Source organism: Canis lupus, chromosome 25 (assembly GCF_003254725.2).
Source record: "Canis lupus dingo isolate Sandy chromosome 25, ASM325472v2, whole genome shotgun sequence".
Lineage (NCBI taxonomy): Eukaryota > Metazoa > Chordata > Mammalia > Carnivora > Canidae > Canis > Canis lupus.
Genome location: NC_064267.1, coordinates 7132403 through 7146584, shown reverse-complemented (window position 1 = coordinate 7146584; position 14182 = coordinate 7132403). Strand labels below are relative to the sequence as shown.

The 14182-nt window shown below is 43.2% G+C and overlaps 1 protein-coding gene across 1 annotated transcript in view; it reads left to right on the top strand.

Annotated features, from left to right (window-relative positions):
• The window catches only part of KL (klotho), a 46381-nt gene extending 32991 nt beyond the window's left edge, over window positions 1-13390 (top strand). Inside the window, exons 3-6 of the mRNA XM_035695904.2 lie at window positions 2677-3187; window positions 4163-4431; window positions 9421-10522; window positions 11075-13390. Coding sequence (XP_035551797.1) covers window positions 2677-3187; window positions 4163-4431; window positions 9421-10522; window positions 11075-11412 — 2220 coding nt within the window. The 3' untranslated portion in view covers window positions 11413-13390. The remainder of the gene's footprint in view (window positions 1-2676; window positions 3188-4162; window positions 4432-9420; window positions 10523-11074) is intronic.
• Window positions 13391-14182: the final 792 nt, after the last annotated feature.

Sequence of the window (14182 nt, the reverse complement as noted above, 5' to 3'; positions counted from 1 at the left end):
AAACAGATTCTGGTAAGTCCCAGGAGGGTCTATGGAAAGAGCCTATAGGTAGAGGGGAGGGAGGGGGCTTGTGGATCACAAGCGCTATTCAGGAGGTCATGTCAGGATCTTACATTTGCCTGTGACCCTGCAGGCTGCTGTCTAGGGCATGCACACGTAGGAGGGGCTAGTGTCAGTTTAAGGTCCCTTAAGTCCCTTGGCCCAACAAAATGGATGCTGAGGCAGCATTACTGTGGTGCAGCTTAGCTAAACCCTTGACAAATGTTTGACCAGCTATCTGGGGAGTCCCTCAGCCCAATCAAGTTGACACATAAAATTAATCATCAACTTCCCAATGCTGCAAATTTACACTTCTCTAAAATAATCAACTACTTCATAGACACTTTTACTTGCATCCTATCATTTCATCTTCATCATGTCCCTGCAAGAGAATACCTTCTATTCCTATTTGTACAGAAGTAACTGAGGTTCACACTGCTAATGGATGCAGGAGTTTTGATCCAAACCTAAGTCTCTTCTAATCCAATCCCTTGATGGTATCACTACATAACTTGGCTGTACTTAAGCTGAATTCCATAGCAGGTGGTATTCTATGCTTTATGGGCTAAGCTTTCCTTTTTTGGCCTGCTCAACCTTTAGGTAGAGAAGGAATAAGCATTCATGGAGACCTTCCCATGTTCAAACTCTGTGTTAGGTGTTCTATGTAGATTATTTAGTCCTCATAACATCCCTGTGGGAGACACAAGGAAGTTAGCCTCACCTGACCAGGTTATGTAACACGGTTAAAGGCACACACAAAAAAGTAATGGAGCAGGAATTTTATCTGACATTAAAGACTGTGTGTACACTACCATGTGGCCAGGGCATTCATTTCCTCGCCAGACCTCCTCTGCGTGGTGTCAAAGTATCCAAGGTTAGAGGAATGGTGCATTAGTGTAGGCCATTCTGTTGTATGACTCCCACTTCAGCTACCTGCCAAACTGGCCCAGATTAGGAAGTTCTCGGGTTGCTTTCACTCCTGCCTGGCTTCTTAGATTCTCCATCACGATATTTGTTCTATTGAGCATGTCTGTTAAATTTAAGACATAAGTGTCTATGGGCCTCAATGGACCTAGTTAAGAAAATGCTGTGGTCTAATATCCTGAGGACTAGCCTAAGCTGCTCCCTTCCTTTTCTGCTTAACTGTTAAATGGCATTGGTGAGATTTCTTGACAATGGTGAAGAGACTGATCAGGTGGTACAGGTGAGGAAGATAGAGGTGGGAGACGTCACAGAGCCAGCAACCTAGCCCAACTGAGCTCCAGTTTTCTTGAACCACGTGGGCAAATGCCACTATTCTTCTGATTCACTTTTTATTCTTCATTTCCTTTTTAGCATATGGGTAGCTGCTTCAGGTCATGAAAAAAAATATATTCAGTGGAATGAAACACAGTAGATATTTACTAAGAAACTAAAAATGAAAGTTAGATGTAAACTGTTTTATTCCACTGAAATATTTGGCTGAACTCATAAGAACAGTGATGAGATCATTCTTGGACACCTGCACTGAAATGAACCATGAGAAGAATATTTAGGAGAAATGAAGAGGATATCTGACATACTGAGTGAATGAGCTTCTTAGGCCCAGGGAGTGGGATGAAATTGGCATGATCATTTTGGAGTATATGAGTCAAACAGAGAATTGGAATGGGGTTTTCAGGGAGGTTACATTAGGGGAGTAAAAGGCTGATAAACAACTCTTGTATTTGTAGAAAAATAACGGGAGTAAATCAACAAATTCTAAAGTGAAGAGAAACTTGATTCAAGCAAGGGAGGAAAAACCCTGCAATCCTCACTAGTCTTTGTAAATAAAAGGAAAACAAGTAAAAATAAGATACCAGAAGTCAGTTGGATTTTACAGGAGTATAAAGTTAATCTTAAGGAAGCAAAGCCCATTTCATTGATGTAGGAAACTCCCAGCTGAGTGCTAACAATGGACATCTGATCTCCCTGAGGCTGTACGTGGGTGATTCTTGCTCTTGGCTCGTACCTTGCACCTGGTGAGAAAACCAGCACTGTCTGAGTTCCAGAGGATGGGCCAAGGTTAGATATTGGAGCTGGTCCTTTAATTTATTGTGCTGATTCTTCTTAGGGAAGAACAAAGGTTGTGGGAACATGTGTTAGAATTTTAGCTGTGAGACATGCACACAAAATATTAAAATGACTCCAACAATTTGAGTCAACTCGAAAACTCCCAGTCTCTTAGGATAAAAATAAATATAATCCTGTTTAGAAAGTCCTGGTGTGATCATAATGTAGGATTGGTTCCTTTCATGAGGCCTATTAATGAAAAATTACAAAATCCAAAGTCAATTAAGTAGTAAGATATTATAACAAATTCTTATTTCATTAACTTTTCAAAGTATGAATAATCACTTTGCATTCAAGACAAGAAATGCACATTTTCCGCTGGCTACCGAAAAACAATGGAAACAATTCTGGTCATGGTAGCAGCTTACTGTGGGCTGACCTAACTCTGAAAATAATTTATTGTTTCCAGGTGACTGTTAAACACTGTGGGGTTATTCATTAGGTTAGGCTTGATGAGAAACAGATACCAATAGAGTTGGGGATTCAAAAATGTACTATATTTCTTCTCACAATCAGAGAAATTCACCATGGCTTTTCTCTTTATAGGCTCACGCCAAAATCTGGCATCTCTACAATACTTCTTTCCGCCCAACTCAGGGAGGCCAGGTATCCATTGCCCTAAGCTCCCACTGGATCAATCCTCGAAGAATGACCGACCATAGCATCAAAGAATGTCAAAAATCTCTTGACTTTGTACTAGGCTGGTTTGCCAAGCCCATATTTATTGATGGTGACTATCCTGAGAGCATGAAGAATAACCTGTCATCTCTTCTGCCTGTTTTTACTGAATCTGAGAAAAAGTTCATCAAGGGAACAGCTGACTTTTTTGCTCTTTCTTTTGGACCAACTTTGAGTTTTCAACTCTTGGACCCTCATATGAAGTTCCACCAATTAGAATCTCCCAGCCTGAGGCAACTCCTTTCTTGGATTGACCTTGAATATAACCACCCTCAAATATTTATTGTGGAAAATGGCTGGTTTGTCTCAGGGACCACCAAGAGAGATGATGCCAAATATATGTATTACCTCAAAAAATTCATAATGGAAACCTTAAAAGGTAGGACTGGGGGTAAAATTCTAATTTCCTGCCAAAATCCACAGGAAAAACAATCTTTCAGATGATCTGTAATAAACTACATGAATTTATAGTTTTTATAGTTTTTAATCATAATGCAGAAAATCATTTTGGCAATGGCAGGAATGCACTTATATAACATCTTTCTTATTTGGGGCCTTAAATGCATTTTGAAAACTCATTTTGTCAATGAGGAACTTAAATGCATTTTTAAAACTCCTTTGTCAATGAGAAACTGGGTTATGATGTGTGAAGTAACCAGATTTTCAGTTACTACTCTAGATTTTTATTTTTTACTTTTTAAAAAGATGTTATTTATTTATTCATGAGAGACACACAGAGACAGAGACATTGGCAGAGAGAGAAGCAGGCTCCCTACAGGGAGCCCCATGGGACTCAATCCCAGGGCCCCAGGATCATGACCCAAGCCAAAGGCAGATGCTCAACCACTGAGACACCCAGGCACCCCACTACTCTAGATTTTCAGATGGTATTAAGGATTAAGTAAATCCCCTGATATCTAGATCTCTGTGTATATTTTTGGGTTCTTACTATTTGCACTGAATAAAATAATTTTTAAAGAAAAAGGAATGTCAACACTTTCTGAAGAAAACATTCCAGTGGTCGTGCTTTGAAAGGTTTTATTCATTTATTGCAGCAGACACAATGCTAGAATAGAAGATGAAGTAAGACACGTCTCTGGCCCAAAGACCACCTAACAGAAATAAAAATATTTCAAGCAAAAAACATATTGGAGGCCATCCTATTTGTGAAGACACTTATTTCTAGAATTATCCAGGTGTGGCAGCTTTTCATTAGTAAAAAAGGTCATAGGTTTACCAAACACTAAGCATTGTATGTAACTTATTTCCACATATAGTAAACCCCTCAAATGCTCTTGAATTGTGAGTGCCCAGCTAAGGGTCATGTTGTTTTTGTCCTTTCTTCTCTTTGCAGCCATCAGGCTGGATGGGGTGGATGTCATCGGATACACAGCGTGGTCCCTTATGGATGGCTTCGAGTGGCACAGAGGCTACAGCATCAGACGTGGACTCTTCTACGTGGACTTTCTAAGCCAGGATAAGAAACTGTTGCCAAAGTCTTCAGCCTTGTTCTACCAAAAGCTGATAGAGAAAAATGGCTTCCCTCCTTTACCTGAAAATCAGCCCCTAGAAGGGACATTTCCCTGTGACTTTGCTTGGGGAATTGTTGACAACTACATTCAAGTAAGTCAGCTGACAAAACCAATGAGCAGTCTCACCAAGCCCTATCACTAGTAAGTAGTGCTTCCTTCTTAGGTTATCATGGCACATTGTCCATTCTTCAGGCCAAAGGCGGATCCTTAATGAGCATAGTAAGGGCACAGCTTGGAATTTGCACCCTTCTTTCCAAAAACCTTCCTAGCTTTATCTTGCACCTTAAATCAGCCCCAAAGGAAGAACATATTTAAAATATATGACTACTTAAGATCTGAAAAAATATTAAAAAAGATAAAATACTCCCTTTTAACACAGTGGTTTTCACAGTGCTTTTTAAAAGCAGGTGGGTTCTTCCATAAACAAGATGTAACACAGTACCTCAGGTCTCAGTGGAGCCGCTGAGCTTGAGGCAGGAACATCAGGACATCTCTGTCCCCTCCGGAGGCATAGCTGTGCCCTGTTGCACAAGCCCATTGGCAATAAAAACCCTTGCTCCAATGATTCATTGCACAAAATTTCATTTCTGAAACTGGTCATTGAAGTGGTAAGGAAGTTCTTCCAAATGATCCAAATGGTCAGCCAATATTTATTGAGCACTTACTATTTAATTAATCAATATTATTTTTAACTTTCCAATCCTAAAGGGTTTCCTAGAGTTTGATGGAATATTTTAGTAGCATTTATTGGATGTTTAGCATACAAAGCCCTATGTTAACTGCCGGGGGTGCTTCGTCGAGGGGAGTACACACTGAGATGAGTATGGTTGACCCCTGCTTTCAAAAAGGCCTGTTGAGGGAAAATGCTGGATACACAAATAATGGAGTGCACAGAGCAGGGTGCTAAGTGAGCAGGGTGGTGGTAGGGTGTTGCTGACCAATATGAATGTAGAGATCAAGACAGAGACAGAGTTTGGTACCCATGGAGAAGCAATGGTATTTAGCATGTCGGGTGCTTCTAGCCAATTCATTGCTTTAGTAGGAGAGGAAAAATAACTTTCCCTCTACCCTTCTGAGTTCTTAGCTGAGATACCCTATAATTAGAGACAGGTTAACAAGAGAAAAGCAGGAGCACATGGGTGGCTCAGTGGTTGAGTGTCTGCCTTCGGCTCAGAGCTCAAGTCATGATCCTAGGGGTCCTGGGATTGAGTCCTGAATCAGGATCCCTTCAGAGAGCTTGCTTCTCCCTCAGCCTATGTCTCTGTCTCTGTCTGTCTCTCTCTCTCTGTATCTCTCATAAATAAATAAATAAATAAATTAATTAATAAAATATTTAAAAATAAAAAAGAAAAGCAAACAGAAGTTTATTAATATGTGTAGCTTACATATACATGGGAGATACTCAGAGAAAAATGCGTAAATACTTGAGGTGATTTAGGATTCGGGCTTACATACCATCTTAATAGAAAAGGCCAGAAGCTAGGGTGGGATATGGGTCTCTTAGGGAAGAAGAAACAATTTTCAGGAAAGATGAATGGGCCCTTAGAAGAATAGATGGAAACCACAATAGTCTGTGACACAGTCCATCTATGTGTTGTGGTGACCTCTGGTCTCCTTTTCTGTGACAAGACTCCACCTTGCCTAGGTGAGGAAACTCCTGGGAGGGGACTGATGACAACTGAGTTCCTTTGGGAGGATCTGTCTTCAGGCAGGTAAGGGGAGCTCAGAGAAAGCCTTTCCCTGCATTTGCTATAATTTTTGAGCCCTGCAGCTCACAATAATCAGTATAGCAGAGGGGCATAGTTTGGGATGGTAGGCCCTGAGTTCCCACAGTCACATTTTGGGGTGGCATATTCTGTTACCCTTCAGTTCCAAAGAAGTATTTAGGATACTCAGACCTGAGGAAAGATCTTTTAGTTGAAATGGGTTGCTGTTTTCTTGTAAGTATCAAAGGAAATAAATCAACACTATCCTGAATATATTTTTTTGCTGAGGTGTATAATTCTTAGGTCTTTCGCAGACCACAGTGAGTTTAAAGGGCAGTCTCAGATTCATATCCCTTCTTATATTTAAAAGGTGACTGCGAGACACAGATAGCAAGGATATCTGAGTGCAGGAGCAATACTTGCAGCTCTGCCCTGTTGGGTTTGGGGGTTTCTTCCCTTCTCTTCTTTCCTTCCCCCTCAGCCTCTGTTCCTGGAACTTCCCTTTCTTAATTTCTCTCCTGTGAGATCCACAGTGGGGCTCAAATAGGCTGCTGGTGAGGAGGAAGGGGACAAGGGGACAAAGGGAGGGTGATGGGCTCCCCATCCCTCCTTCCTCCCCTGCTGAGGGTAGCTTGGTCCCTGGTCTGTGTTCTCTCTCACGACCTTCTGCCCGGCCCCGGCCCCACTCCCTGCCCGGCCCTGTCCCTGATGACTCGTGCTATGCCCTGACGTCTGATAGCAGCCCATGCCCAGGCAGGTAATTCCCAGTTCAGTTTTACATGCAGTAAAGTTTCCGACAGCATCTCTGTGCAGACAGTGTGAACTCGGGGAGTTGCAAGACACTGCAGGGAGCCCCTTCCCTCCTGCTCTGTTCCTCATCCCTGGACTGTGTTTGTCTTGGGAGCTGGTAAGTAGTGAGCAAGTTTTAAGAGTACAACCTATTTCCTTGAGAGATCAGAGAAACTCTGGTCTGATGCAATAAGTGAAGAGGAAGGGAGATGGGGAGAGGATTGCTTTTTCTACTCCTTAAGGGCACTTGTTTTAGAATTTGATCTGATGCCAGCCACTGCATCAGTCCTGGACCCTTCCTGGGAGGTTGCCCTGCCGTTTTTACTTCTTCAGTTGCGGGGGGGTGGTCCCTATTCCTTCATACAGCAGAGCCCCCCAGTCTCTCCTACACACAACCAGCCAAACACTAACTCATTCTCAAACCCATGGTGGCTGAACATCTCCAGAAGCTCTCTAGTGGGAAAAGGTTGCAACTGCTTTTTTGTTCTTTTTTCTTTTCACCTTGAGCACTGCATTGTTTTGGCAGTGCCCTTCTTAAGTTAACTTCCTAACTGGCAAATTGAAAACAAGTTTTTTGGTAGGGCAGTTCTGAGGAGTGTGTGTGTATGTTTTAATTTACAAGCTGTTCTCTATACTTTTAATACATTATGTTAAAGCCCTGAGAAGTAATTTTTAAACCTTTGAAATTCATCCTTTTCCCTCTTGGCTAGTATTTTAAACTCCTAATACAAATAAATTCCTAATATTAATCCTAAAAAACTTTAAAAAGAATATTCCAGTAAGAGTACCATTCTGTCTGAAGTCTGACCTCTGGCTTGTTCACATGGACTGTCACGGTCACTGGACCTAATTTAACCAGGCAACAGGTTTGTTTTCTCCTAACCATTCATGCTCATAGTAAACAGGGGTACAGAACCTGCTACATGCTGGGGTCATAGAGCTTCTCTAACATTGGCCACTATTAGGAGAAAGTTTCTTCTGTAATATACTACATATATATTTCATACCCATTTCTTCTAAAAAGCTCCACTTTATTTTCCTTTTTTTTTAATTAAGAAAAGTAAAAAAGAAAGAAAAGAAAGAAAGAAAGAAAGAAAGAAAGAAAGAAAGAAAGAAAGAAAGAAAGAAAAGTCAACAAATTAATGGAGGTTAGATAGAGTGATGCCTGAGTACTCATTTCTAGGTGACTTGTATTTTTAAGAAATAGATTTCCCCCACCCCCAGAAATTATACCTTAGTCTCTCCTATTTGTTTGCAGATGGAGTGAATAAAAGCTCCTATTTTGGAAAAATTGTGGTAGAAACGTTACAAATTTAGTCAGCTCGGAGCTCTGTAAAAATAATCCAGAGAATTCCTTCAAGTCATGAACACTTTCACTTCAAAAGAGCATGCAAATATTTTCTCTTGCAAAGCTGAGGAAACAAGATTTGTGGGCGCATCACAGTGGAAAAATACTTCTTAGAGCATTCCCACAATACTAGGGGAAATGCATGTGTGGGTGATCTACAAGGGACAATTCTCCAGAGAAAGCAATTTCCCTCTGACATGCTGGTTTTTATTACTTTCCTTTATAAACACAGCACTGACCCCTTCAAAGGATCAGCAGCTCAGGCTGGCAGAATGCAAAGAAACCTCTGCCAGAGATTCCAAACTGGAGTTTGAGCCCTGCTTGTATATGGAGGGTCAAACCAAGGGACTCATTCTAACAGACTGTTTTTGAAGAGAAAACTGGTTTAGTCAGTGAATCCTTAGGATGAGCTTCCAGTGTGTATTTTCCCCCATGGTTTCACATGGGGAGGGAACATTTTGTGATTTCCATTTTATAATTTGTCCACTTTTGCTAAATACCAATTTTCATTTTGGAGGCTAGTGTATCAGATGATCGAAAGCCATTGGTGTCATGATCATCACAGAAAAATAACTCAGGAAAAATTTGAAACTATGGTCAAACAGCCCCGTATGTGTAAATGACAACATTGTTCCTCATTTCCACATTCTTGAACATTTTTATCAGCAGATTGAATCTGTTGAGTTCTGTCTTTGACACTAATGCCAACAAAAGACAATAGTTACACATACCTAGCGTGCTGTCTACCTACAGCAAACTTCAGTTTAGAACTTGATTTTAAGAAGCATGGTTTGATTTTAAGTATCATTGCATTTTCTGCCTCTAACTCAGGTTTTACGCTTTATCTTTTTGTCTATTTTTCTTTTTAATTTGGGAGCCTCACATTATCAGTGCTTTCTCCTTAAAATACAGACGTTCAAAAGTCTGCTTTTGCTTGCTTAACACGGACCAGAGGGGTGTGAGAATCATTAATGTTTGTCATCTGAAATGACACGTAAAAATTAAGATTTAAGAAAACAAACGATAGAGTAACAGTGCAAGAGTCAGAACTACGGGTATAAGAAGTCGGCATCAAAAAGTGGGATTTTTTTTTTTTTTTTTTTTGTAACGGATTGCATTTTCTGCTACAGAGGCTTGTCTCTTTGCTCCTCCTGCTTGCTGGCGTCCTGGAGGGGACTGCACGGAGCTGCCTTTCCAGGGCGGCAGGTGAAGCTCACGCTCCCTCCTCTCCTGGCAGGTGGACACCACTCTGTCTCAGTTTACCGACCCGAACGTTTACCTGTGGGACGTCCATCACAGCAAGAGGCTGATTAAGGTGGACGGGCTGCGGGCCAAGAAGAGGAAGCCCTACTGCGTGGACTTTGCCGCCATCGGGCCCCAGGTGGCCCTGCTGCAGGAGATGCACGTCTCGCATTTTCACTTCTCGCTGGACTGGGCCCTGCTCCTGCCGCTGGGCAACCAGTCCCGGGTGAACCACGCGGCCCTGCACTACTACGGCTGCGTGGCCAGCGAGCTCCTGCGCGCCAACATCACCCCGGTGGTGGCGCTCTGGCGCCCCGCCGCCGCGCACCAGGGCCTGCCGGGGCCGCTGGCCCAGCGCGGCGCCTGGGAGAACCCGCGCACCGCCCTGGCGTTCGCCGAGTACGCGCGCCTGTGCTTCCGCGCCCTGGGCCGCCACGTCAAGGTGTGGATCACGCTGCGCGAGCCGCCCACGCGGAACCTGACGCTCCGCGCCGGGCACAACCTGCTGCGGGCGCACGCGCTGGCCTGGCGCGTGTACGACGAGCAGTTCCGGGGCTCGCAGCAGGGGAAGGTGTCCATCGCCCTGCAGGCCGACTGGGTGGAGCCCGCCTGCCCCTCCTCCCAGAAGGACCGCGAAGTGGCCGAGAGGGTTCTGGAGTTCGACGTCGGCTGGCTGGCCGAGCCCATCTTCGGCTCCGGGGACTACCCGCGGCTGATGCGCGACTGGCTCACCCGGAGAGACCATTCCCTCCTGCCCTATTTCACTGACGAAGAGAAGAGGCTAATCCGGGGTTCCTTTGACTTCCTGGCCTTGAGCCATTACACCACCATCCTCGTGGACTGGGAAAAGGAAGACCCAGTCAAATACAATGATTACCTGGAAGTGCAGGAGATGACCGACATCACCTGGCTCAACTCCCCCAGTCAGGTGGCCGTAGTGCCCTGGGGCCTGCGCAAAGTGCTCAACTGGCTCAAGTTCAAGTACGGAGACCTCCCCATGTATATCGTATCCAACGGCATAGATGACGATCCGCGGGCAGCCCAGGACTCGTTGAGGGTGTATTACATGCAGAACTATGTAAATGAAGCTCTGAAAGGTACGGCCCGGCCCGGCCCGGCCCGCCCGACGACAGCGGTCCCTAGAAGCCGTGTCCCCGGGCCGCGGTAGCCAAGAGGGGACACACCCACTGGCATCTCCCACCGCAAGGTGCTGCCCGTGCCTTCCACGCTGAGCAAGTCCAAGAGACAGCTCGCATCTTCCCCCAGGGACGATGCAGTCCAGCTCGAAAAGAGCGGACAATCCCTAGCACCTCCTCTGAAGCTGTAAACCCGTGGCCTCCCTTGTCCCCTACCTCGGATGGGTTCACGGCTCTCTTACCTCCTGCAGGTGCCTAAAGATTTAAGCCGAGCCCATCATAGGAGGTTTAATTACGGAAAACCTACCATGTTACACGTAGCTCAGTATCGGTCCTTGCATGAAAGAAGCCCTTTATGGTTAAACCTAACTTAGTTATTAAATGGTATTGAAAAAAAACTTTTAAAAAATAAAAACAAATGGTATTGGAAGTTTCCCCGATGCACTCACTAATGCGGTTTAAGTGTCGCCTACAAACATTTTTAATGACTGTTCTGTCCTTTTGTTTTTCCAGCCTACGTATTGGATGGTATCAATCTTTGTGGATACTTTGCCTACTCATTTAATGATCGCACAGCTCCGAAGTTTGGCCTCTATCATTATGCTGCAAACCAGTTTGAGCCCAAACCGTCGGTGAAGCATTACAGGAAAATTATTGACAACAATGGCTTCCCAGGCCCTGAAACTTTGGGGCGGTTTTGTCCAGAGGAATTCACCCTGTGCACCGAATGCAGCTTTTTTCACACCCGAAAGTCTTTACTGGCTTTCATAGCTTTCCTACTTTTTGCTTTTATTATTTCTCTTTCTCTGATTTTCTACTACTCTAGGAAAGGCAGAAGAAGTTATAAATAGTCCTGAACATTTTCCTATTCATCTATTTTGAAATAATTATGCACATACATCAGCTGTTAACCATTTGCACTTCTCAGTGTTGTGAAACTATAGGTTTCGTTATTCCGGCTTCTAGAAGAAAAATTTTTGTGGCATATGACAGACGTTTGTAAATGAGCATAGCTGATTGTAAAATATTGGATAATGTGAATAGTGCCTGGATTTGTTCTTTTTTTGAAGGGTAATCAAAGACTGTCAGGGGCCATCATTCCTGTAACACACACTGTAACAAATGTATGGGAAGTGGGGGTCACTCTGCAACATTTTTACAGAAATTGAATGGTGCCCATTCAATCAGTGCCCATTCTTAAATGTAATGTTTATCTCGAAGTAATAATTGCAGATGTTGGAATAAAAAGTTAAAAGGTCCCAAGCAACCATCTCTAAACCGCCATGATATGCCTAAGGGTTCGCTGTTGAACCAAGTTTCCCCTGAAAAACAAAGGGGTAGAATATAGGAGAAGTGACAAGGGGCCAAGGGGGGCAGCAACGTTCCTTTTAAAAGCAGTGTTTCTAGCAAATGCTGCTAATATTAGTTTCCGTGTCTGGTTAATGATATGTTTAGCAGAGCAGATTATAGAACTTCATCGTTTGTGACTTTTGAGGTCTCCAGGCCCGGGGGTCCTTGAGGACTTTGTGTTACTGGGGCCTTACCAAGGGCCTGCGCAAAAAGGACTCTTAATGTTTGTAGAAAAATAAGTATGAATCGTGAGATGTTGGCCTCTTCAGGAAGCATGAACTGATCTTGAAATGCATTGTACTGCGTGGCTCTAGGGGGAGGAAAGGAGGAAAAAGTACTTATTATGAGCAACGGTATGATTAATTTGATTATAAACTCTTCGATTTTAGAGCACTCCATGCAATGAATGATGTGACCTTTCCTGAGCAAGTGAGAACGAAATAATAACTCATCCGCTGACGAGTGACTTCGCTTGCTGTTCTTCAGAATGTGTCATGATTTCTTTGAATTGAGGTTTTTAAAATTCTTAGTAGGCTCCAAAGCATTTGGTCTGATAACACTGGGAGATTTGTTCCTATGATTGCTGAGGTTTATTTTACATTGTTGCTGCAACTTCTGTGGAACTAGCTTTGAACTAGTTTTGCTTTGAACTTTCACAGTGAAACAGGCTACTGATTTCTAGAAAGGGCTAATGAGGTCTTATCCTTGAAAGCCCCTTAAGTTTTGATGATTTTCAGACAGGGGTCTTTCTGTTACACTGGAGTTGCGGATGATCATGTTATTTCTTTTCTAGATAAGCCAATATCGTATCAGGCAAGGTAAACCACTATCATATCTAGCATCGCTAATCTTGCTGACACAGGGTGATAGTGTGCAAAAAAATTGCTGTACTGTATTATGTATCATCTTCAGAGGTGGTAGGATTTTTTTTCCATGAAAGATGAGCTTTTGTTGGTAATCTTTTAAAAATTGGACTTGGTATTAAAATTAGAAACTAGATATAATAGTTTCTTTTATGTATATATTTTTTCCGATTCTTAGAGTAATTTATGTTCATTGTAAAAAATTGAAAAACACAGAAACTATATGTAAAGAGAAAAATGACCTATAAGCTCACTACCAAAGTGGCCACTATTAACATAGCCGATGTATTTTATTTTGCATGGAGTCAGATCATATTGCAAATAATTATGTGTCTTTATTAATTTCTATCGTGTGTGTTTCTTTTGTCATTAGTCTTCAAAAGCATGATTTCTAATAGTTGTAGAGTGATTCTGCTTTATGAATTTATCACAACTCATGTAACCATTCCTATTGGTTGGACCAGTTTATTGTTAATTACTGTTAAATAATGTTTAAAAATATTCTTGCTACAACATTAATTTTCATTTCCTTGAGTGTAGACAGAAGTAATTCTGTCCCTTGATGAAGTATTGTAATAAATCTGCCTGAGGCTTTGCTTCTTTCCTAATTATATAACTGGCTACTAGATACATTTCTTAAAAAACAAAAGAGAGGGGATCCCTGGGTGGTGCAGCGGTTTAGTGCCTGCCTTTGGCCCAGGGCGCCATCCTGGCCCCCCCGGATCGAATCCCACGTCGGGCTCCCGGTGCATGGAGCCTGCTTCTCCCTCTGCCTGTGTCTCTGCCTCTCTCTCTCTCTCACTGTGTGCCTATCATAAATAAATAAAATAAAATAATTTAAAAAAAAAAAAGAGAACTTTTTTTGAGTTGACTGAACTACATAGAACATGGGTGGTGAAGAAATGGGTCTGACAGCAAGGCGGAAAGATGGGTGGCGATGCAGGGTGCCCCAGGCTCATCCTTGTGGTGGAGCAGAGACTTTTAGATGCTGGGAGAGCAAAACAGAGGAAGACCGGAAAGAGACAAAAACAGAGACGCCAAAGAGCTGGAAGAGAAATGACATCTCGAAGCCATCCAACTCAGGTACTGTGAGAGCAGCATGCTAACGTCGAGTCCCCTTGTGGACCTTGGCAGGAGGTCGGTGGCTCCCACTGGCAGGAAAGGAGCCAGGTCACCCCTTGGGTCTGTCCAGACCGCAGGAGCCTGGAGGGATGGGGAGTAAGTGGGAGGCGGGGCCAGGAGGCGGGGCTCCAGGAGGGGGGGTCAGAGCACCGCCCTCCCTATACTTCAGTCTTTATAATATTTTACTGACGAATCCTGGGTATTTCACCACTTTACATATATTTTTGAAATGTAGAGACTGTTCCCCTGGAACTTCTACACGTCTTAGTAGGTTGTGGGACCAATC